The sequence below is a fragment of the Diorhabda carinulata genome, chromosome 9 (genome assembly GCF_026250575.1).
Source record: "Diorhabda carinulata isolate Delta chromosome 9, icDioCari1.1, whole genome shotgun sequence".
NCBI classification, from domain to species: domain Eukaryota; kingdom Metazoa; phylum Arthropoda; class Insecta; order Coleoptera; family Chrysomelidae; genus Diorhabda; species Diorhabda carinulata.
In genome coordinates, this window is record NC_079468.1 from 18,435,486 (window position 1) to 18,462,157 (window position 26,672).

The 26,672-nt window shown below is 31.5% G+C and overlaps 2 protein-coding genes across 2 annotated transcripts in view; one reads left to right on the forward strand and one right to left on the reverse strand.

Moving 5' to 3' along the window:
* The window catches only part of LOC130897932 (cholecystokinin receptor), a 142,627-nt gene that overhangs the window by 16,794 nt on the left and 99,161 nt on the right, over nucleotides 1–26,672 (reverse strand). The gene's annotated exons all lie outside the window — the stretch shown is intronic.
* Nucleotides 5,294–16,966, forward strand: LOC130897934 (alpha-tocopherol transfer protein-like). The gene is made up of 6 exons (XM_057806919.1): nucleotides 5,294–5,525; nucleotides 6,798–6,957; nucleotides 10,666–10,915; nucleotides 13,129–13,239; nucleotides 16,459–16,561; nucleotides 16,688–16,966. The coding sequence occupies exons 1-6, from the start codon at nucleotides 5,384–5,386 to the stop codon at nucleotides 16,834–16,836; spliced, it is 915 nt and encodes a 304-aa protein (XP_057662902.1). The 5' UTR covers nucleotides 5,294–5,383; the 3' UTR covers nucleotides 16,837–16,966.

A 26,672-nucleotide genomic window follows, 5' to 3' on the forward strand; every position in this document is an offset into this window, starting at 1 on the left:
TCCCATAAGTAATGTACAGGGGGAAATCGCATTTGAGTATTACTTAAGAATGGTGAAAATTAGATGAAATCCGATGGTTGATGGCTGATCTGTGCATCAATACCTTTAATTGAAAAAAAAAAATTAAGCAAATCGGTTGGGTAGAACGCCTGAACGGACTCGGAATGGAAATCATCAATTTTTTTAATATATAAGATAAATAATTGGAACGTTTTTGATTTTTATACTGAACACATTTTTATCTGCATAGTTAACATACCTCGGCAGGAATTTTCATATTAAATATCTATCTACCAAATATTCAAATGGATCATAAGTAATAGTGTCTAGGTGTCTATTCAAACTTTCTTACATCTGAGAATCTGAATACTTCCAAATGCATTCAACTAACTTATGCTGGATATATTTTCAAACAATTTGAATCATTTTATATTTTATACTAACAGACCAGTTCACGCGTTGCTGTGGCTGAATGATTTGATTTGAAATAATTCTAATAACAATGCATTTGCTCTCTGTTGTTACACGCTCTTCACAATTGCCTATAAAATAGATCTGAAGAAATTTTGGATCTTCATTTGGCATTGGCATCAATTTTATGATATACCTGGCCTTGAATTTTGAATGTTGTCTCAAAATTACGACCATCAGATGACAAATCATAAACTTTGGATGCTCCAAACGATGTTCAACACTTGCACATCGAGTCTTCTTGCTACGGGCATTAAGGTTGGATTTTTTGGATGGCATTTTACTAAAAATAGTAATTGAATTCTTAATGTGAATGAATTTCGCTGTTCCCTGTAACTGTAAGCTAGAAGTAAAAGAAAATATTCGAAGTAATGTATGCAACGAAGACAAAATGAAGAATAATTTGAAAGGAGCGACGTTAAGTGGCATAGGTAAAATAAGACATGTATAGTGTGTAGTCTAAGAAAATATATCACATTAAAGTGTGGCGACATGTATGAGGCGCAAAAGACAAAATTTTACAGTTCTCTGTAAAGAAATTCGCTTAAGGCGCCATTTGTTCCAGACTTATGGAAACTTCGATTAATAACAACAATCAACGTTAATGTTCAGTTTATTATCAATTATTTATTATTGCGACCATTGATTCAAATAATAACTATCCTATCATTTGAGTTGGACCAAATTCCATACATATGCCAACTTTCATGAATTTCAATTGACTCGTTTTCAAGTTTTTTGCACCTTAAATCGCACATCAACAGACTCCGAGTTTGCTCAACATACTAGTCAACATGCTTCGTGATATATCCAGTGAATTCAAAAATGTGATCATTGCAATATATTATGGTTTATATACGTAGTTTCTAGAGCAAGCTTTCCAGATTAAGAACAAATCTTTTGGAAAAAAAACTATGATTGCTACTATTTCTGTAAAAGTACATCTGTTTAAAAATACGTGTCCAATATTTTCTTTCAATATAAAAAACTTTATGTTACACGATAAGTAAAGAAAAATGTACAACAATGAATTATGTTTTATTGAAAGTTCCGATGTTAAAAAAGCGAGCTATTTGTTTCTTTGTCCAAGCTCTAACGCAAAGTAAAAGCAATTATTTGGAGACCGACAAGCAGAATGGATTTGTCTAATTAAGGATGAATTATTATTCTAACTCGTAGGGCGATGCGAAAAGTTTCGTAATAGTCATTACCAAAAATTTGAGAGAAATGGAAATATCAATTGAGTAATATTACCCATTTTCTAAAGCATTTATGTAAATTTTCAGACCGTGGACCAGACAACAGCAAATAAAACTGTCCATGTTAATTTGTTGAAACTTCTATTTATTTGTCCACCCGTCTACGTACTAAAATGTTCATCCGAGTTTCATTATCAAAATGTATTTAAAACGAAACAAAAACCAATGTTTTACTCATTTCATGAATTGCAGAACGTGTCATCTATTTCCTTCAATAATTCAGAGATAATAATATGAATCTTTGACGTTATCGGAAGCAATTACAATATCTAGAGCACAAAAAAAATCAAAATTATCTTGAAAAGTGTACGGACGTATTCGAAAGATATAGTGATTATTTCATTGAATACAAACTAAGACGGAAAATCAATTTATAAATGAATATCCTCGAAATTACAGCCTTTGGTTAGCAATACACTGATTTTTATCTTGTATTCATGAATAGAAGCATTTTTGTTCGGTGTTTTCCAGAATGATTTTCATCTATTTCATGGTGGCTTTTCCAATCAGGTGTTGCTTTAAAACTTTTCCCCTGTTATCACGTTCCCTATATTCAGGAAGAGTAGTAGTTTTCTTTAGTAGTATTGTGCGAATCTGAAGAGTAGTTTGGGTGTGAAAATCGTAAATCGAAAGCAACTTGTGGCACGGAGTATTGCTATTTTCGACGCCCTCTAAACCAAATGTCTCTTAGCTTTTACACACTTTTCTACCATTCGTAATTAGGCAACAAATCGCTGCTATAGAAATTCATTCACCATTAGATCAAAATGGTGTTTCTCATCTCTAGCAAAGTTGTTTGTCCTTCTGTTATTACTCTTGCTGTAAACTGCTAAATTGTCAGGTTTATAAGTTTTCTAATTCCACTGGTTATTCCAAAATTGATGAAGTGTCTCTCTATTTAAACCATTGAAAATCCGCTTAAAATTTATGAAAAGTATTTACAGGTATATAGACCAATGTTGTAATCGAAGCTTGACCATTATTCTAGTGGATTGGGTCCCCTTCTTATATTAATTTCTAGTCCAAGAGTTTAAAGCAATATTTATGCATCTGATAAGTTAATGTTTTTCTATATGAAAAGGATATCTTCCGTATCTTAGATTTAGATGAGATTATAAAGGTATTGGTGTCCGCATCTGCAACTCTATATGATCTGATGCTTTTCTTATTTATTCTTTTTTGTTATTTACGAGATTTTGGTTAGGTATTTTGTTTTTGCAGGACAACGCCCCTGCACACAAATCTCATGTTGTTACGCAAAAAATTCTTGATTTAGGGTTTGAATTACTACAACACCCCCCTTATTCACCAGATTTTGCTCCGTTCGATTAGCATTTCTTTTCTCAACTGAAAAAAAGTTTAAAAGGTCGTAAATTTTCTTCCAACGACGAGGTAATAAAAGATGTTGAGGTCTGGTTTGCAGAGCAAGAAGAAACATTTTTTTTTAAAGGTAAAGAGACGTTGCAGGTTCGCTGTAATAAATGTATTCAATTAAGAGGAGAATATGTTGAGTAATAAAATATTTTGACTTTAAAATTTTATTTGGTTCTATGGTTCTAAGAATTTTCAATATATCCTCGTATATCATTACTTTTTTCAGCCCTTGTTACTACTTCAGGTACTTTTCAATTTTTGAGGTCTGATTTTTGTCTTGCTTTCGAACAATCTACAAATTCTTTATTTGATATGTGGCGTCTTATTACCAATTAATTCCACTTAAGATGTGACTCTCGTACAGAGGCACGATAAATATTGATTGAGTCTAATTGATATTAGAAGGTGTATGTATCTATTCAATTGTTGAAACAATGATGAGTGAAAAATCCATACAACCCGTTTGCCAATAATAAAAAATCTAATTTGCCTCAGTTGTTGAGGTGAAACATAAAAAAGCATGTCTTCTGGAAACTTCAAAAAATTGTGGAATATCATTTTCAGTGATTCTTCTGAAAAACCTAAAAAAACTCAAATGTTTCAAATAACTTAATTTGGAGAATTATTTTTGTCACAAAAAGGAGAATTTCATTCTCAAATTGGGTCATATATCTGATGTAAATTATCAGTAAATACAGAAAGTACTTGAGTACACTGTGTTTTCAGTCTCTTCAGAGTAATCGATTTTTTTGTTGTGATTGGGACTTATTCTGTTGGCCAGATGTATTGGCTTTGGCTGTCGTCCATTGTTAGAACTTTCTCTAAGCTTTCTTTTTCTCATTTCCTAGATAAGTAAAAACTGGGAATGGGAAACTTCTGTTTGCGTTGTCTCTAGCAATTAGTGTTTCTGTATCAATAGTATTAACAAGTTCAACTGATTTCATAAAGTTGGTGGGTATCTTAAAAATTATTTTGAAATGCTGATAAAGAGAAAAGAAGCGATCAATAAAGTAACAATAATTTAATCTAGATCTCATTGTTTAATTTCTTTTAAGTTATTGATTTCAATAAAAAAAAAGAAAGAGCCTGGAAATTCAAAGGAAATTCATAAAAAAACATTTATCAATATAGAAAAAATCTCATTAGTGGATCCAGCATATCATATCTTCATCTATCCTTAATTTTTTTAAAATACTCTTGAAGATATGATTTAATTAACTTGTGCAGATCTCATTTTCTTATTATTAAATACGGGCAAATATGATATCATAATTTGGTATTCTTCACGTCCTTCTCTTTTCGGTAGGTGTAGATCATACCTTTAAAAGGTGTATCTCTATTCAAACTTCTTTATGTAGCTCATATTTCTCATTTTGTGGTTTTTTTAGCCATTACTCTTCTGAGAATTGAGTTAAGACAAAAACATTTCGCATCAATTATGTATTGGGAATGTCAGACTTTGAATATATGCTAACTTTGATATTGGATGAATATTTAGTGGGGCCAAAGTTCAGTATCCTCAATTTCTTTAGATAGTGAAAACCTGATGAATCAATTATTCTACAATTGTGCTCTTCGGTGGTTCATTGTATATTTTCTGAATTAGAGAAAACCACAACGAATGAATATCATATCTCGATCATTACTAAAATAATATCTCAAATACTCTTTATGACTGCATTATGGTAGCGAGAAACAGACTTTAGAGGACGTGGTCACCTCAGTATATATGTGGGATTGACAGTAAACTCGTCTTAACAACTTAACCATTATTCACGTTTACTCGGGAAAGATATTTTATATTAGTAAATCCGTTTTATCAGTTTTCAACAATTTGTTTTATAGCTAAATAAGAAAAAACAACTGGCACATTCCGGTTGACAAAGATAATTACACGTTCAGAAGGTTATTAAGAACTAAAATGTATGTTCTCTATTTTTTGTTTAGCCCTCAAGTATTTTGTGGCTAATTGTAGACATCATAAACCTTTATTATTATCAAATCCTAAGTTTATTGTTAATTTGGGCTTGATAAGTAGTATATTGGTAATATTTTTATTAAGAACCGTAAATATCGCATCAATTAAGCTCGTACAAAATGTTCTGATAAATAAGTTATTTTTAATATATTTAATTATAAGTAATAAAATTTGAATTTCAAATTTGAAATTGGAGATTTCCAAGGTCACCTTCAAATTAGATTGCTACATAATATATGTAGTCCATAATTGAAATTTTCTTGTCAGTCGAATACATTACATCCGCTGATTAACATTTACGATGCCAGACTATTTTATAATTGACAAAGATACAAGAAAAAATATTCTCGAAGAATACACTAAAACGGAAAAGGATCTTGCCCAAGATGTTCAATTATTGGTTGATTGGTTCAAGACACAACATCATTTACCAGAGATTCCCAGTAAGTATTTTTTCCCCATAATTCACGATCATATATTTAAGAGTTCTACAATGAGTAACAATAAACATACAAATATTTCTAAATAAATTAAATAAATAAATAAATAAACTAAATAAATTTCAAAGTGATTTTTATTGATTGAACAGATCTACATTATTTTGTTCTGGAAAATAGAATGTATGATCATCAACTTTAGTTTATCTACAGATATACAGGGATGAGAATTCCACTTCCTTAATATTATTTTTGAATGTGACAAACGCAAGGAATGAATTGTTGTCTCTTCGGGCTGCAACAATGCAAAGACCTTCCATGAAAGCGAAAACAGGAATAAATATTTGTGGAAGGGAAATAACACTTCAAAATCATAGCAGGATGTTTTCAGAATCATATTTGTATTAGGCTAAGTTCAGACCACAATCAGAATATTCTGGGTAGTTTCACTTCAAAGGGAAGTATAGATATATTGAACAAAAGAACCGTTTGTATTGATGCAGACCAGATGTAACCAATATTTTCGATGAACTTAGGTATCTCGAGCGGCTTTGTTAATGAACTACTCTAAGTGACAATATTTTCTCTAATACCTGCATGACATTTTAATGCAAACTTCAAATATCGTTAGTAATTTAACGACAGTTAATAGTCCAAAGTTAAGATTGATGATGATTTACTAATCGGATTCACTTTCAAGAAAATGAAGTTCCACCGGAAAAAGTTAAAAGTAACTTATTACACGAAACCTAACGCTTTATTATGTTAATATCTGCTACAAATCACAAGCAAAATTATCCAAGTTTTTATGAAGTTGATTGATAGTTCAGAAAGTATGAGCTGGTGATCCAATTTACTCTATTGTTGTAAATGAAACGTTTACAAAAACAAACATAGATTGAGACTTTATAGCTCATGGATCTGCTAGATCTTTGTCTCATAAACTTGATTACTTTATAAGTTGGGGTTAAGAATAGCTTCACATTTCACAGTTTAAAATAATAGCATGTTGATTTACATTCAAGCTACAAACGAGGTAAGCACTAAGCGGCTTCTATTGTCAGTAATCCAATTCGCTAACAGTGTTATTTCGTCATATGTATCTAAAATATCTAAAACTTTTTTTTCACCTGAGTGATTCAGCAATAAATTTTGCAGTTTTTATTATTATTATTATTATTATTATTATTATTATTATCTGGTAATAATATCAAAACGGAAGGATATTTAAAGATATTGTGTAAAACTAGAAACATACCTATTTGATTTATTTCACAGGTAGGAATATGATCCGGTATTTTCTGATCAATAACAAATTCAGTTTACAACGAACAAAAGAAAAAATAGATATGTATTATACAATCAGAAGTTCATTACCCGATTTGTATGGAGTCATAAATCCAAAATTTGAGAGAATTAAGAAACACAACGCAACTTGGTAAGTTAAAAATATAATAATTCCATATTATTCTATCACCAAATCTTACCAAATTAATATTATTATAATCTCCTTACAAAACGTTGTGATACAAGAAAAAGCTGTGACCTTTGTTTCCACGCCTAATGTCCGATTCACACACCTTACGAAGCTACACGAGGGTACGCGAGTGTGAGAGTGTGGATGGTGCCCTCGCCTTCACTCGCCTCGCCTCCCTGTAGCCCTGCTACGTGTCATTTTCTCGAGCGTGGCATGTTGGTACAGAAAATAGTTTGTTTTTTTAAAAACAGTCAAATATTTAAGTGTTAGATGATTATCAGTTATAATTATCAGTTCGCAATACCAAGTTGTTTCATATTTTTCCTAAAAATCCAAGTAGTTAGGATATAGATCATTCTCACAATCGACTCCTCCCCTTTTGAACGATTATTCATAAAATAGTGCAAACAGAAAATAAAGACTGAACTTTCTTCTAGTAATTTAATAATTGTGAAAGTCAAAATGGCCAGGTTCAATGACTTAAACCCTCCTGGGGTTACCTCAAATACACCCACTAAAATAAATCCATAGGAATGAGATTCGGAAATAGAGCTGGCTAAGCCATTTGACTTCATCATCCAATTCATTCACCAGGATATTTTTCATCCAAATATCGTCGTACTACACCAATATTGTGTGCAAGTGGACCTTTGAGATTGTATTTCTACATCACTTTCGATTATTTGGAAACAAAAACCAATTTTTGAACTTTTTAACGTAATTATATTTAAAGAAGAAACTTAAATTGATATTTCGGCAGTGACCACTGCTGTCAGATACTTTCTTGATTTAACTGTAATAATATTTTGTTCTGTTAGAAAATTTGTTTTCAGAAATTTTCCTATTAAACCACTTAATAATTCCAATTCAATTCTGTGCAAATGGAAAAATAATGAATGAAGAATTTCCAGATTCGTGCTGAGCGACTCAGAATGTAATATATATCTGTTTCTCAACATACCATGTTTTCTAAATAATTTATAAATAGAAGTAGCTTTTGAAACAGAAGAAATTTGACTCGATCATGTTGACATTACTGTTTGTGTGCGTATATTTCTCAGTATTTTCATATTTTTTGGTCGTATATTGTGTTGAAAAACCAATTAGATATAGATATAGAGAATGGAAATAACATCAGAAATTAGAGAAGCTACTGGAGTTACCTCGTTAAATTTATTGCAGAAAAAGTCATGTAATGTATATAATATGACCTATGAATATTTTTTGAAATGGCAAAAAGAAAAGGAAATCATTTCATTTGTGAATCGACTTTGTTTTATACTTCACTGAATTATCCGCAAAATATGAATCTTAAACGTTATGGACCTTTTTATTATTTATATATTAAATTTTGAATTAGTAGATGGGCCGGATTCTTAATAAAAAACATGAACTAAATTATTACATGATATTTATCAAATTATATAAGTGTATAATATACGGTTGTTCAAATTATAAAAGATGGTAGGTAATTATGTTGAGCTCGAAGATCCAGATACCTGACTATTCTTGTTTTTGACAAGCTCATTGAAGTCAGGTATCATATTCGTTGTAGTTATTTTGAGAATTGATTGGAAATGTTCGTTATATTTAGTAATGGTTTAATGTAGAAGTAAAGAGCTGTATGGAATGAAATTAACCCATTTACAATATCTTGTATCGGAGTTTTGGTTAATTTGCCAAATTCAAAATATTACCGAAAATTCACAAATATAGGTCTTCAACAATTCATGTAACCAGTCACACATTGTCTTGAAATTACCACAATGGTGAATGTAAACTCCTAGATCTTGATCCCTCGGTGATTTTTGTTAGTATTAATAATCGAAAATCTTAATTAATTATTGTAAGTAAATTTTTATCATTGTTATACATTTATACATATTTCTTATATTGTATTTCACCATAATTTCAGTATTCGAAAGCTCAGAAAATATATTAAAATTAGTCCACTTTAGTGTTTCGTTACCTCACATATAAATTATTTCTGGGGTCTCCTGAAGAAGTCAAAGAATTAATAATATACAAGGGGTTCCAATTTTTTTGATAACTATTAAAAAATACGAATCGGCGTGTTCAAGCATTTCCACAACACGCTCTCATTTATTTATAACGAATATACGAATATTCTAATGTTCCACACAGTATATAAATTGGAAATGGAATTGTGGTCAAAATATAATGTGTATTGTGTTAAATTGTTTATGAATATTAATTGTGAGATTTAAAAATAAAAAGTTATTTAAATTATACAATGTTATTGCCAATTAAAAATACTTGATAATTTGAGATTATAGTCGTTAAAATGTATTTGAAAATTATTCAACTATCCAAGGTAACTCATGAAGATTAACGACTTACTGCAGAAAGCAAATTTGTAGTCTTGTTACACAATATCATTGATTGTCACGATTTTCTAGCCTTGATGAAGTTGAACATAGTTAATCGTTTGATATAAGTAGAAATATCTTATATATAAAATTCTCGTGTCAAAATATTAGTTATCATACTCCTCCGAAACCGCTTGATCGATTTTTATCAAATTTTATATCTTAGTAGGTCTGAGAATCAGCTACTATCTATTTTTCATACCCCTAAGTGATAAGTGTTGTCCACTCCTAACATTTTATTTTTATTTTATGAGCAAAATTTTAATTTTTAATTTTTTTATAATGTGCCATTAAAAATACATACAACTCTTCACCCTTCTATCACCAACCCCTATTTTTTAATAGTCATTTTAGTAATTTAATCATTTAGTACCGTTGATGATATTCATACTGAACACACTGTTTACACTACCACTACACCAACACTCACAATTACATCGTCTGACACGCGATTCGATAACCAAGTTATCGTCTTCAGGGGCATCTTCATTCGACCTGTGTAAAATTACTCATCTTTTAGACTGAACACCCCTAAACTTTGACTCAAAATTCCATAAAACCTCTTCCACTCTTCATGCGTCCAATTTTTATGTTCTTTTGCGAAACGTCTTGAAAGAAGTTTCTTCACTGCCTCTTTTCCAAAGATGTCAGCTTTTCTCAATCTCATTTTCAATGTAGAAGTACTCAGTATTCCATAGATTGATCGATCTCACCTGCTAGTGAGTTCGTGAGTCGTCGATCACATTTGATGATCTATGCAATACGTTTATCTTCAGTGGTTGTGACCATTCGAGGCCTCTCTGATAATTTTCTATCGAAAAAACTCCTGGTAGATGCATTTTTTCTGTTCATCATCATTTTCTCATCCAACATGATAAAATTCATGTTTTAAATTCGAGGAAATATTAATATTTCCATTTATTCAAAGCTTGTCGCAATTCAAGAAACACATTTTTTATCGCCAATCAAAAAAGCATCAATCTGAAAACACCGATATAGATCTAGTACTAATCAAGCAAGCTCTCTTTTTTAAATCAGCTGGCAATGAACAATTCTTCTAACTAATCAAAAGTTAATATAGTTAGGTTCAAGAGCCAGCAATGGAAAAATTTACATTCACTTTATTTGTATCAGAAACAGTATTATCCATATATCTGTGATGTTCAAATTCTTACTAATTAATTTTGGAAAAAAGTTGTTGTTGTGATAAATTCACTTGTTGATTGATTGAATTGTATTGAAGAAAGACAATGTTTTTAATAAATGAACGCGTTTTTAGTCATATTATTCCTCTGCCCAAACTTCTGGATGGAAAACACAGAATCATTTTATCTCAAGAGCAAAATGTTCCTCTGAGCCAAATGGATGGAACCGCTCTTATAGGACGGATTCTAAATATGCAAGAGGTCAGATTCGAAGAAGACATCCATATGAGTAACATCGCTTTAATCGATTGTCAAAATATCAACTTAAATCATACTTTGGCTTTCACTCCAACGCACGTTAAAATGGCTGTAATGTTATTTTATGTAAGTTTCAATTTAAAAAGTATTTTTTGTTTGTTAAAATTTGGGTAGATCCGCTATAATTGAGATATCATTTAAAAAGTTTCCGACTTAACAAACAAACCAGACATTGTTCCAGTACCTTCTCTTCCAAATAATAGTTGTCATCTTTATCCTCAAAATAGGCGTTACATGTCCAATAACACTCCCGCCTGATGAAAATATTTCTCATGAAAATGAAACTTTTAGTTGAGGAAACAAAAAAATTCGCTGGGAGCCAGATCTGATTAATACGGCGGATCTGTTAGAAAACATTTTCTTCTTCAAATGTGTTTGCTCTTTAGCAATTTAGAAATCTTATCTCCTATTATAGTTTTGCCTTTTTAAAAAGGCAAAAAATGGTTACCATCACATTTCCGACCCATGAAACCGTCTATGAATAAGACACGTCCAAATTATTGTATTGGAGGCTCAGTTTATTATTTGCTCGGTATTTATCTATGATAGCAAAAATGAATTATAGCAAATATCATAGAAGCAAGAAGAGACGAAAGTGACATTATATAGCTTTAAAAAGTTATCAAAACCAGTATAAACCAGAGCTGTGAGCCCATTCCACTTATTTTGCTTAAGTAGTTCATGTGAAAAATCTACAAGCCAAAGTTTGGTAGTAAATTGGTAGGCACTCACAAGGCTGGACAAAATTAACCAAATTAGGAACTAGATGCAAGCAAGTTATGATTTGAAGCTAATGGACTTATGTATGCTTAAAAAACCACAATAGAAGAAAGTAACAGATATATGGAAAATATAATATAATATTGAAAAATATACTTAAGAAAGTGGACGTATATAGATATAAAAAAAGATTCACTTCAAAGGGGATATACAAATTGCGAAAAAGAATCTGAGAAATCGATGGAAAGCTACGTGAACATATTCAATTTTCTTTGAAGGAATTCAAGTTAAGAGAGTTTTGTGTACTTCAAAGCTTCACAAAATATAGGGTTTTCCAATAAGAGGTGTTATTTTGAACAGCCCGCTATTTCGGCAAATGTCACTTTTGAAGCTGTCATTTTTTGACATTTGACAAGTAGAAACTACGCCATTAATGAAAATGGAACGATACACGCTTCAACAACGCATTGGAATTATTAAAATTCACTGTAAAAATGGCAGAGACGGTTCGTAAAACTAAAACATTTTTGGGTCGACGTGAAGCACCTTCTCGGACCGCAATACAGAAATTGGTGGAAAAATTTGAGCTGCTGGGACAAGTTAGTGATGTGAAGAATAAAACCCGTGCACGTCGCTCAAGAACAACTGAGAATATTGCTGCTGTAGCCCAAAGTGTTGAAGAAAACCCAGGTTTGTCCATTCCTCGTCGTTCTTTGGAATTAGCCATTCCACAAACGTCATTACACCGTATTTTGCATAAAGACTTGGGTCTTAAGGACTATAAAGTTCAGTAAACACAAGAACTCAAGCCGGTCGATCATCAACAACGTCGTGTCTTTGCTGATTGGGTCCTTGAAATGGATGAAAATGATCCGGAATTTCATCGAAAAATCATCTTAACTGATGAGGCCCATTTCCACCTTGGTGGTTACGTCAATAAACAAAATTCTGGGGCTCGGAAAACCCAAGAGTTATAACTCCAAAAGAAAAACTAAGTATATTGATGTTAGAGAAAAATAAACTCATAATTGAGCAATTGCAACATAATGACAAAATTTTAAATACAATTTAAATTGATTGTTGTGATAGTGTGTTTTGGAAAAGTGCATCTTTATCTATCTCTGCAACCAATTGTGATTATTCTTAAACGGAACACATAAGATACTAATAGCACATAGACCTTCGATAACCTAAGGTTTAGCTTGGTTTGATTTAACGTGTCATACTGTGTAAGTGTTAGTGTAGTGGTAGTAGTGGCTAGTGCAATGAATTAGCTAGTGTCTTGGATGCAATCATTGCAAAACGACGTGGAAAATATTATAATAAAAACACTTATTGATGAGACAAATATATCGAATAATTCCAAGCTTCCCAATATACATATCTTCAATTGGTATTGAACTAACGTCGTAAACCGAAAGACTTTTGTATTGCAATTTTGTTTCAAAATAAATACAATAGTTATTAAAAGTATTGTATGTTGCCATAATTATCCTTATTAGAAAAGAGTGTTCTGTTTTGCAAATATTATAAGATTTATCAATTGAATTTTTTTTCAGAAAGTATATACCACCAGATTAAAAGAAATCCACGTATTCAACCACAATACGGTTGTGACTATTTTCGTGAATTTGTTCGCAGCGTTTACAAAACAAAAAATAATGAAAAGGGTGAGTAACTACTGTTTATTTGATCGCAGCTATTTCGAACACTATCGCATATATTTGGAGTGCATTTGGGAGAACTTCATATTACTTCGCATATCTAAATATTATATATGATTATATTACAAATTACAGATACATTCCGTGCTATGGCATTAAATAATGTGTAGACAGGATGCTGAACATAAGAAACAGAAGTGAGATGAAGGAAAAATAAATTAGAACTCTCTTAACTGATATTTGGAAGCATTGAATCACAGATGTGTAGGAAGAAAATTTTGTTGAAAATATGGTAAAGCAGAGTTGATTTAGATTGCCAATAATATAAAACAGCACAACTACGTTTTTGGAAGAGGTAGGGAGGGATGGAGACAGAGAGAAGAAGAAGAGATACGTGAGACCAAAAAGGAAATATAAAGCTATTGGGAACCTGCATCTCTAGAGCTATTGGACAATAATAGGATAGGATAAAACGATAGGATGTTAATGCCTTAGAAAGGATGCCGCAATGGATAGAATAGAAATTTGAAGTGATTATATTGTCTCAAAAATTGAATTCTAGCACAATAATGAATAAATACAGATTTTGATTGTAATATTAAGAAAGTTTTGAGATTGAAAATTGATACCTGATTGAGATAAAATTGAGCTCAACCAAAAAATGACGAGACCGATTTTCATTCGATAGAAGGATTATGTTAATTTTGAAAACTGGATTGGACGAACATTCAAGAGATATTGGAAATAGAATTAGAAAGGGAGAAAGGTTTGGTTTATTCTTTAAATAACTACAAGATTACATATTCTAGCTATGAGGAGGTAGGATGAGAATTGGGAGATCAAAATCGAGCTCAAGTCCCGAATAAAGAGTTTAAACTGAACCCGATATCAAAGAAAAGTAGTTTGATTTCTTAAAAATGGAGATAAAAAACCTTTGAAGAAGAAGAAGAATGATAATTTAGTGAGCTTGTATCAGATATTTGAGACCAATCAAAACACATACTTTGTAAAATATATGACAAACTATATTAGTATCAACCTCAAAATTAGGAAATAATTTCCCTAAAGAATTTATTCATTTGAAAACTTGCTAGCGAAAAAAAAGTATTCTTCTATCTGCATTATTAACAAAAATAATTATTACAGTGATCAAGGATGAAGCATATCTCATGAGAAGTTTTACGAGTAGCATATAATTTAGTCTGTTGGACATAGTAGAAAGTAGTAGATATGTTCATAGATAGCATAATTCATGAAAAAGGTTGAGGTATTTTTTTCATATAATATTAATCCCATTGTTATATTCAATGAAGCTTTGAAAAATCATAACCTAGTGTAACAAAAAACATAACTGATGGACAGTTTATATACATAATTATTGATTCCGCTTACTACTCACTCTCAAACACTCAATATCATTTAAGTCCTCCACTTTTTTGGGTATAGAGTATCGAAATGTATCAGAAAATAATGAGCCTGGCAGAAAATTCCAATTGCGAATTCGATATTTAGATTAGTTTAATGAACAAAAACCATATCAACCCTTCATTATATCTGCTGGAACATCTTTGTTTTATTCTATCATTTTCTCGTGCATTTATTTTGTAATATTGTAACAATTCACTTGCTATTTATAGCAAGTAAGTAGAACTGATATTCTATTGGTGTAAATCATTTTGTTCCAAAATTTCTTGATCAAGATTATTCCTCAATATTCACCTCTATTAGGATTATTGGTGAGTCTCTAATGTTTATTAGAGTTAGCACGAATTATCTTGGAACGAACTACAGCAATAGTCTTATCCATTAAGACCAATTTCTCTTTTAATATTATAAACATGATAAACTATTATATGAATCTTTCCTACAATTAATATCAGAAAGAAATACTACATATTTAGTTTCATTTTAATAAGTTAGCTTTCAAGAATTTGTGTATATAAATAGAAAGTTTATTGTAGATAATAAGCCAACCATTACAAAATTCTTATGTTTTTGTGAAAAACCCCGCTAAAGCGCTATATCATCTGCCATTTCTGTACATTTTAATGTTTATTTATATTCCATTAAATCGAGCATTTTTTTATGAACAGATACTATAGAGTTGAAATGATAAAAAACTAGATATGATTGTAGATGACACATTTTATGAACAAAGAGTTTGATTTTACTTTTGTGTTACTTGGTCATGTTTTGTTTATTGTCACACTAACAACACTTTCTCGCGTTTTCTGTATATATGCTCAGTATAATGTTTACTTGTGTTTAGTTGGAATGGTATTTATTTCTAGCGAGATTCTGATTAAACACATTAAAGAAACATCACGTAACAATGATTCGAATAGAATCACACTTCGCAGTTCACACTTCAGAATGTGAAAGCATCAATAATGGCGGACATGTTTATGTGGCATTAGCACAACGCCGACTGACGCCTGAATGTCAACAATGGCGGAGTTTGAGCGAGAGCTTTGCAGTCGCCTACAGCGCATGCCAGCTTTCTTCTGCCCGCGTAGCGTCTGCACGGAGCGATGGGGGGTTGAAAAAAAACGGCTCTTCTATAAAGTTACTTATGTATCTATCTAAGGAATACATTCTGAAGTGATTCGGTCATATTATTTTAAATAAAACGATTATTTTGGAGTGACACATGTTGAAGTTTGACTAGTACTAGTCTCAATTGATATATTTGAAAATGTGTTAGTTTATACCAATCTCATATTATGATGATTGAACATACAAATTATTCAATATGTGTGAAATAGTGTCTTTATAAGACGAAATTATAAGTGCGCAGAATAGATCAAGTTTGAAGGTGATTGCCTTTCTCACACAAGCATAGTGCTGTTCGATAGTATTCTTTGCTAGAAGGTAGAACAATGGCTTTTTGTGCAAATCTGATTGCACCCCGATACCGTATTATCTCACATAACAAAAACACAATGAAGCAGATTGCTATCATATTGGCCTATATCTATTATTACAAATTCCTCCATTAAGAGTCACAATAAATATGGATGAATAATATACATTTGGATGCTACTTTCAAGTTTTTACAGCTGCAAGAACAAAATATCCAGTGGACTTTTAAAAATTCTCGTAATGAAGTACCAATTTAAAATTTTATTCTGCTTTTTAGATTCAGGATATACCAATCGATCAGTAGTCAACAATTTGTACTGTTTATTTTTCTAAAACGAAGAATTGAATTTATATACATTTCAGATTCACTTGCACGATAACATAGATAGTTTGAAGAAGCATTTTCCCTTGGACGTATTACCCAAGGATTATGGAGGCACTTTACCACCGATAGAGAAATTAAGTGGTAATGTCTTGAAATTCATTCATTATTTCCTTTTTCTTATTATTATTTGTATGTTTTTATTCCTTTTCATAAATAGATGGAATTGTGATAGATTGTATGCTATATTTTGTATTAATTTATTTTTAGAAGCTTGGTTAGCGAAGCTTGAAGAATATCAAGATAGATTTGATACATTAGATTCTATGGAAGTGAATGAGGCTCTAAGGTCAGTTCCATTGAATGAAGTCTCAACTTATGGAATACAAGGAAGCTTTAAAACACTATCATTCGATTAAGGGGGACATTTTGATTTATTTTTGCGTTATTATCATAGTTTGAAATAATTGTTCTATTTCATATAATAATCATGCTGTAAAGATATCAGTAATATGGAAAATTTTGATTAAAATATAAATTTATTACTTATATTCTTGTCACACGCTTATGAAATTTGAATGGGCAGTAGCAGTAGGATGCGGGTATCTATCAAATTGTAGCTGACTGCCGGCTGCTAGACACTCGCTTTATATATTGAAATCGCTTTCTGGAACCTTCGATTCTTAGAAATTATCTCTACAAAGCATATCTTACAAACAAAGCAAAAAAATTACGCGGCGTCTCCACCAACCTTCAGCTTCGATAACCAAACAGGACCGGCCTCACGATCTTTATCAGTTGGAGAAATCGTAACATCACTTCCTCTAATCGCGAAAATCGTAGTTAGGTGTGGTGATAACATGGTTTTTCAAAGTAAACTAAAGAACAAAGTTTTGAGTGACCAAAGTGACGATGTAGTAAGTATGGTACTACAGTTTACGACGCGAGTAGCTTAAGGTTCAATATACTGTTATGAAGGGTGAAAAATTACTATTATCTAACCTGTGCTGGTGGTACGCACTGACAGACTTTCAGCTTTTATAAAATAACGAATGTCTGGGGTTCACGGGCTCTTAGACTAATACGGGTACTTCTGCTCGTAAACATTCAGTCTTCTGTAGTCGCAACAAAGTATGTATATATAGATGCTTCTAAAGTATACACGCTCATAAACACGGACGTATGTAGATATATAACTATCAAAATTAATTTGTCAAAATAAAATATAGTGCATTTTATTGTGAGAATACTACACCTTGTCTCAAATTTATAATCACAAGAACCGTCCCAAAAAATCTAAATCGATCACCTTCAATAGAAGTTCTTATTTTGCCACTAGTGGCTTGAAGTAGAAGCAATAAAATAGCAATAAACAAATAAACATTCCTAGTCTCGTTCTGCAATTTTTATCTTATGCTATAAATATGAATAAGATAAAAAAATTATGTATTACATTAAAAAAACTAATTACTCAGTTCTAAATACATTGTTTGCTAATAGAGATTCATTCTACGTAGATTGGCTGGCGTCCAGTGAATTTATAGTTGTCATTTTTCACTACCACGCTTCCCTTGATGCTTACCTTTCCCAAAAGATTCGAAAACATAACTTTACCACAGAGAGCTATTTATTTATATATTTGAAAAATGAACCGATAAAAACTTTCCCATTAATCGGATATAAAATACATTGATTACCAATACATTGAATTATTTATATACATATATAAAATATATATTAAAATATTTTTTCAATTACTGAGCATGCTTCATATATCATCTAATAATTTAAATCACATGTCGCCGTCTACGACTAGAGTTCCACTGGTGGTCCGCAGCTGAAAGTGAAGATGTCGCTGTATAGCGTCTACTGAGGAATATTGGGATTAGAAACTCTGAATGTGGAGTCGTTAGATCACTCCAAAGAGATGCAACAACGTCGAAACTTTACGAGCCGCTCCTTGTAATTGCGAGTCATTAGGGATGCCACAATTTCGGCGAATTTTTGATCACATTCATCGAAGGAGATGTAATTCAAAATTATTTTTTTCTCTTTTGAGGAACGGCAAGCCATTATTTCGAATTATAAAATTCGAAATAATATTAGGTACTTTAATATTTTTATTTCAGTTTTTCAGTTCCTCGGGGAAATTCCAAGAAGTAGGCAGCAGATTAATTTGCTATCGCTTTCGTGAAAGTTTATCCGATTGGTGAGTGAGCTCTTAGACTGACCGATGCACTTCTTGTCATAATTTAAACAAGGAATTTTATTTACTATACTAGGCCATTTACTGGTTGGTGTTTTATCTTTGATTTTAGTGGATATTAAGGATTTGACTGTACGCTATATCAATATTGTGTTGTTTTAAGATTCCAGAAAGCTAGGAGTAACTGATTTTTTACATGGTGAAGTTAAATAAATATGTGATATGAAAATGTTCGAAATGACGTTTAAATGTGATATCGGTACGATGTTAAAGTCACTGTCAGATGTGTTATACATATTTCCTTTCAAAATATACGAAGGATATGACGTTTGTGAAGTATTTTGAGGATCTTTTATAAAATAGTTGTGAGAATCTACGAGTAAAGTATATTTTTTTATATATTCCAAGCTTTCGAATACTTGTTTATTTATAATCGTGAAATTGATTAATCTAGAATTATACTGTGTTAAAATTCATGGATGGTTGAGTCGTTATGAATAACTTTGAATTTTCATTGGCTAGACCAGGTTAGATCGTTATGAATTAATTTTCATAGGTTAGGAAACTTGAGGTCGTTCGGGCTTAATTTTTCATATAATTGTTTTCTTCTACAGATATGAATAAATCATTCTTAATGTATTTAAATCTTATTAGTTGCACCCCTTTGAGTTTCTAGGAGTAAAAACGTGACGAACGCCGTTCTTTGTGAGTAAGATACCCAGTTTAAGAAAAGTTCAGTAAAAACAACAAATATTCTAATTGCCAATCAGTCGGAGCGATTAGCGCAGAGATGGGCATATGATGTCAAACCAATAAATTATACCAACACATATCAAAAATTTCTTCAAATATCTCATTTCATCAGAAATCCAAAATTTTCAAATCTATGATTTGCAAAGCATATTCAGAGATTACTGACTCAAATCACTCTCAGCCTTTGAAAGGCTTTAAGAGGAGAATGATAAGGCAAGTCCCAAGTAACACAGGCACTACCAACGATATCTGTAGCAGAAGTAAGAAATCCGAAACCTCTTACTGAACCGGGAAAATACATATTAGAGTGTTCATATAATAAACAGCTGGAAATTCAGCTATTTGCTATTCATAATAATTATCCAATAATATTCAACTATTCAGTAACTTTTTTTTGTATTTCGATTTGTTCAATATAACATTCAATTATTCAAGTGAACAAATAAATGAAAAGGCTATTCTAGAAATTGATACAATATAAATAAATATCTGCTGTAAACAAGTCATAAAAAAATGTAAACCGTCTCTCTAAGAACCGCCAAAAGTCAAGTTTCTGTTGTTAAGTAATTTTATACAAAGTAGTATTTTGGAATAAAACATTTTTGTTGAGACTAACGAACTAATCTCCCAGATTCAATTTAATGTGTACTTACTTCAGGGTAAAAAATTACGTAGAATAATTCAAACAAAACTACAAATAACTCCTTGACTATAATTTTCTATAAAGAAGATGACATAAATTTGGTTCTCACTATGTAAGTGTATAACTCAGGCTTTATACGCATTTCAAGGAATTAAAGGATAACAACAGACATGAAATATTGAGTGTTTCGGCAAGAAAGTTTTGTTTTGTACAATGTCTGAAGAAACTTATACTATAAATCCAATTGAGAAAAAAATATTATATGTAATCTAATGTGAATAGTTTTTTCAGTTATTTTGTGTTTCTGTTAATATTTTGAGGTTCTAATTATAAAAACATGGTTCTTTGCCTTAAATAACAATACTGATTCAATATCTAAATGGTAGTGAATAAGTTTTACAAAACAAGTTTATAACCGCAGTTGAAATCGTAGTCTAAAGATCCATGGTGCCTATAATCTAATCGATGAAACAAGTTAAGTTGTTGACAATGATACCAATATTGTTGGCGTTAATGTTATATCAAAAAAATTTGGCGAAGATGTCAACCTACCTAAGGCTGAACATCGAACTCAAAGTTATTTAGGTGATAAGTTCTCATTTATCAACTCGCATATCATGACGGTGGTTTCTGAGAAACTTGTTAAACAGATTATAAAAAAAATCTATACCAAGTGGCAGGACATGATATGCTATTCATGTATGAGAAAATTAATACTTTGATCACAGAGATTGAAGCCTTATCAATATTTAGACCTTGAACCTTTATTTCCAGCAATGTCACTGATGCAATCGCTTCTACTAGTGGTTATTTTCAGTAGATGATTAGTTGTTTATCTCCTTCTACTTTGTATGTTGAAAAGAACCAGAACGAACTTGAAATTATAGTGCCGGCGTTCTTAAGTAAACATTAATACCTGACACAGAAAGAGAGACAAAACGAAGAATTAATGCATGTAATAAGTACAAAACTTTAATGCAGAGATTACTATTCGACATTACTGAGCACTCTACGGGAGAAAATTGAAGAGAAAAGACGCGGAAAGCTATTCAAAAGTATTTTGTTTTCGTAGGACAACACCCCTGCACCAAATCTCATGTTGCCACGCAAAAAATTGGTGTTTTAGGGTTTGAATTACTAGAACACCCCACTTATTCACCAGATTTGGGTCCGTCCGACTATCATCTCTTTCCATAACTTAAAAAAAGTTTAAATGGTCGTAAATGTTCTTCCAACGAGGAGGTAATAAAAGCTGGTTTGCAGAGCAAGAAGAAACATTTTTCTTAAAGGTCTAGAGACGTTGCAGGTTCGCTGTAATAAATTTATCTAATTAAGAGGAGAATATGTTGAGTAAAAAAATATTTTGACATTGAAATTTTATTTGATTCTATTCTAGTAGGCCTAGAATTTTCAATATATCCTTGTATTAATATGATATAGTCGTTCATAAATGATTGTTAAAATCATTATCGTTTTTGTTTATTCCAATAATTTCATTCCTCGTTCCATAAATCACTTTTTCTCCATACTCTATATCAAGTGCTTTCATCTTGCTATTTTATCCTATTGTAGCTTTTGCTCTACTGATTTCCTAATGAATATGTTTGTGGGTGTTCTTTGAAATTCCATTATTACATCATATTCGTAACCACAAGGAATATTGACAAAATTGCCTTGATGATAATTGAATTGTTTGAGATGATTTGTATGGAAAACTGACGATAACTACGAAGATAAATATGAGTTCTTAACCCCAATTATCAAGAAAATATTCCCATATAAATACCAAAACAGTCGAGTCCGAACGGATCTTGAATAAATCTTGTTTTCTCGTTTTGTAAACAAACGACTCAATTTACTGAGAACGTCCGCTAATTTCCAGTATTTCCAACGAAATGATCTTGATAGTGGAAGTAAAATCTGTAAATTTTAAGTTCACACAGTTGTTGACCTTAACCCTTTGGATAAATGCAGTTTCTATCAGATCAGAAAGCGGGAATTTTAAAATTAAATTTTTCTTATCGATGCTAGACTTCAGAATTTAAAATCACGTCGTCGTTTATTGCAAAAAAGAATATTTAAAGGAGGAATGATTTATGATAGATATCTGTCAGACGCAAAAGAGATTTTCGCCCGCGTAACTATAAAATTTTGTGATATTAATCACATCTTTCAAAATATACATGTTATTTGATGATACATTAATTTTAATGCTACATTAATCTATCCAAAATTTCATTGAACACTACGAAAAATAGTTCAATGATTATTTGAAAATTTGAACTGAAAGTTTGTCTTCGGTTTGGGATTATAAACTATCCACAATTGCTCAGTTTTTCTCAATTTGTCAGCTATTGTTTGTAGCACTGGGTATTTTTTATGCTGTACAGTGGTAACAGGAAATTTCTACTGTAGAGGAAAGAAAGCCTCAAGACTGGAAACGAACTCAGATTACACCCTGAATCCACTGTTTACATTACCACTACACCAACACTAACAATGACACTTAAGAGACTGAAGACGATAACTTGGTTATCGAATCGTGCTCCAGTCAGTCTAATTGTTGGGGTAGTCGTAGTATAAACAGTGTGTTCAGTATGAATATCATCAACGGTTCCAACAATTCCAACTTCACTCCATCCATTACCGTCGATAATACAAAAAAATGTAATTGGACAAAGGAGGGTTAAAAAACGTACCAATTCGTTACTAGAAAATTTGAAAAGTTTGACATACTGATATAACAATAAATGAGTTCGAGAAAAGCAAAAAGTAGTTCACGTTATCCGATTAGTACCTCTTGCTGGCTTCAACAACACTGGAAAATAGAGGTATTTCTTTGTGAAAGTAGATTTTCATGAACTCATATCTAGCCTCATTAAAAGAACGAATGCACGTTAGCAATGATACAACAAAACTATCCCAGATTATCAAAAATATATTCATCCCATACGGCCAAGAACGCTTAATCTATTTATTCATTTTGTATTGACATCTGAACTATTTTTAAATTTCATTACCGATTTTTTTATATTAGTTCATTTCTTCTGCTGCATCATCTGCAATGATGTGGTACTTATAAGTAGAATAAAAAAGGAACTGGAGGGATCTGAATGGCTGCAATCAAGTGAAAGTGACCAAAGAGCGAAACAAGGAGTATAGATTTGATAAAGTCCAGGATTCGAATATCTGGGAGTGACAATGACAAGGTGAAACCAGGGAAATCGACAAAAGACTGGCGAGAGGGAGCAACACGTTTGGAGTCCTAGGAGGACTATTAAGATCAAAAAATATTTCAAGAGCCGCCAAGTTACGCGTTTACAAGTCAGTTATACAACCAACGGTGCTGTATGGCAGTCATTGTTGGATCTTGAACAAAAAAACAGAAAACAAGTAAACATATGGGAGAGAAAGGTACTAAGGGATTTTCGGAAGATTTCGGGAGCAAAAAGACTCCGTTGGATTGGGCATATAGCCAGAATGGAAGAAGATAGTTGGTGAAAAGATCCTTGTTGAGGGGAGGAGCGAAATAAAAGGCCGTCAACGGAAAAAATGGATAGAAGCATGTAGAGAAGGTTTAGAAAGAATAGGAATAGAGAACTGGCGTGAAGCAGCCATGAACAAAAATAGATGAAGGAAAGCAGTAGAGCGACTTCAAGTCTTGGGCTTATAAGGCCTGTTGAGCTGTTTATATATATAATTCATCCCTTATTCCATTCATCTTCTTTTCTCTTTTAATGCTTGAAAATTTTCGTATCAATTTTTTCATATTCCAGAATATTTTTTATATATACGTAATAGGCATTTTATTGGATGTTGGATGTAAAATAAAACATAAAAAAGGTGAGTTTTTCTGTTCAAATACCTACTTCAATTTATGAAAGATATTAATAATAAAATTGGTTGTATTATTGTGTGTGCGTGTTATACGTGCATTGGTAAGTCAACAGAAGGTACTCTAAAGCTATAGAGAAAATGGAACTGGAGTTGAAGGGTTTTTTAACGTACGGTCTCTTTCAGGACTCCGAAAAAGCTATTAATTGCGCTCTTGGGAGTTGAAACGCTCCCAAACGACCCTCTTCGTTTGTAGATATTTAAAGAATTGGTCATAGACGCAGCTCTAAATTTCAATACAATATTCGAAATTATTAGATTGAATTAGAATAAGCCCAAACAATGCACATACTATAAAAATGATTTGGTTTTTGAAGTCTCATTTTATTCGTTTAATTGAAAACTAGAAACTTCTTATGTTTATTAGAGCTACTGTCAGCTAAATCTTATCAAACTGATCCTGATTTGAAGTAGTAATTTTATTAGTAAAGAAAAAAAATTTTTTTTAGGTATTACAAATTTCCTTACAGTTCCCAACAATTGTAACAGAGCTGAAACATCAATAACACGATTAATATTTATGTTCAGAAATGGCATAGTCGTCGTGAAAATATGGACGACGCTGTTGTAATGTGTAGCGGACACATAGAAGTGTTTCGACGCTAACGTGTAATATACTCATGTTAGAAATTTATTTGTGTCGAAGTTTTAGGTATTTTCTCCGTAGTTTTCAAGTGACAACATTTAACCGCTCAACGTTAAAAAATACGAGTCTCATAATAAATATAAAGGATATTTGAGGGATTCCTAAATATTCATTGCCTCATATAAACTATATATAAATTTTCTGTCTTATACCTAAACTCCAGAAATCCTTATATAAAGTGAAAATAAATTTTGTTCCTTATAGCTACAGAAATAAATTTGATATATTAGTTTGTTTCAATGAAAACGAGATGTATCTATGTCTGAATTAAAGAAAAATTCTTTATTGTGCACTTTGGACGACAGAAGAAAAATTTGATAATTTGTTTCTAGGAAATGAAGTGCCTTTTATTTCCTAACGATAAAAAGTTCACTTTATTTTCCAAGGAATTAAATTTTTACTTTATTTCTCCGGGATAGAATTTAACAAGTGAAAGTACATTATTTAGTGTCTTTGTAATGCATCTATGTCTATAATATACTAATTTGTCTCAGCATATCACAACATTATCGTTTTCAGACTTAGTAAAATTAGTGTTAGTTTTGCCTAAAGATTTGATTCCTAAGACTCACCCTTTTCAACAAATTGAAAACTTCATTTTTTTTCATATTTTTTGTCATCCGCGTACGCTGAATCGTCTCAATTTTTCCTGTATTAACACGCTAAGCTCCAACCAAATATTCATAAACTTCTGGACTCGAATTTTTTTGTGTTTTCACTCTTTATATATATGGTATTGTAGTTCCAAGGAGAAAAAATAAAAAGTGCAAAAAGTGATGGTTTTGTATGCGTCCGTAGGCACTCTCTGGGCCCGAGGGAAAGTTTACCCCTAAAATTTTCCCAGGCCAGAGCGTGACGTTTTGATGCTTTCTACATAGCATGCTGATGAGACAGGAAGCATTGACCGAGGATCATCAGTGGTTGTAAAGCCTCAAGACTAGTCCACTACAACAAATCCTCTACACATCTACAAAAAATAATATTCCAATTACTGATTTCCAAATCAGTGTACGAAAGGAGTTGCTGACCAAGTGACGCCAAAACAAAAAAAACATTGCCTAGTGAATAAAGAAGGTCTAAATCACAAATAGAGAAGACATTGTGCAGGATGAAGTAAAAGAAAATAAAAAAAAATTTTATTGTGAAATCAGAAATGAAATGTGATTAATTTTTGCATTGTTTGTTTCGAAAACTCACATTATTATACATTATTGTACATTATTATATTTTATATAAATATTTTCGTTTTTGTATTTATATTGTAATATTTTATAATAAAAGTTTCGTGTTTTTGAATTTTTCATATTTGTAAAGGTAGCACAAATTAAAAATATCAATGTTGAAAAAATCAGAAAAATGTTTTTTTTTTGTTTTACAATGAAATTGAAGATCATGAAAAAAAATCAAGTGGACCAGGTGTAGGATAATGTTCTAAGGATCCAAAACGATTCAACCAATCTGTGAAACTCATTTAAATACGGTCCCTTGGGCCAAAGACAAGGTTTGAAATAAAATGCGGTCCATAGGACCGCTCTGGGCTGTAAGCAAAGTTTAGTTGCGGGCCTATGGACCACACCGGTGCTCAACGTGTTAAAAGGAATGTACTAATGAAAGTGAAACAATAGTTAAGTATAATTGCATAGCTAAAATGAGGTAGTAAACAATTACTAGTCCGAAATGTGTACCATAAATATTTATTTGAAATATGTACTTTCTACAAATAAATGCAAGATAAAGTAACATTAGTGATTCAGATATTCATCGTTAACTTGTCACTGATATCAATAACAAAAATAGAAAGCAGAAGCTACACAAATGAAACTATTTTTTTCAATCTATTAAAAGGTCGCATTAACCGTATAAGGTTATTAGTGAATGATGTATACATGTTATAAAGTTTTATTTTGATTCCAAAATCAATATTTGATGCAAAGACATGTCTATATCTGCATTATTTATATGATTATTCAGCTCACCAGTTAAATTTCACGTCGCGTGCTGTTTACATGGAATATCATTTCTTGCCTGTTTCGTGAAATAAAAGACTTTTGAAATTTGATTAGCAAAATTATGAAATTATTCAATTTAATAATATTGTTTCTGATATATTATA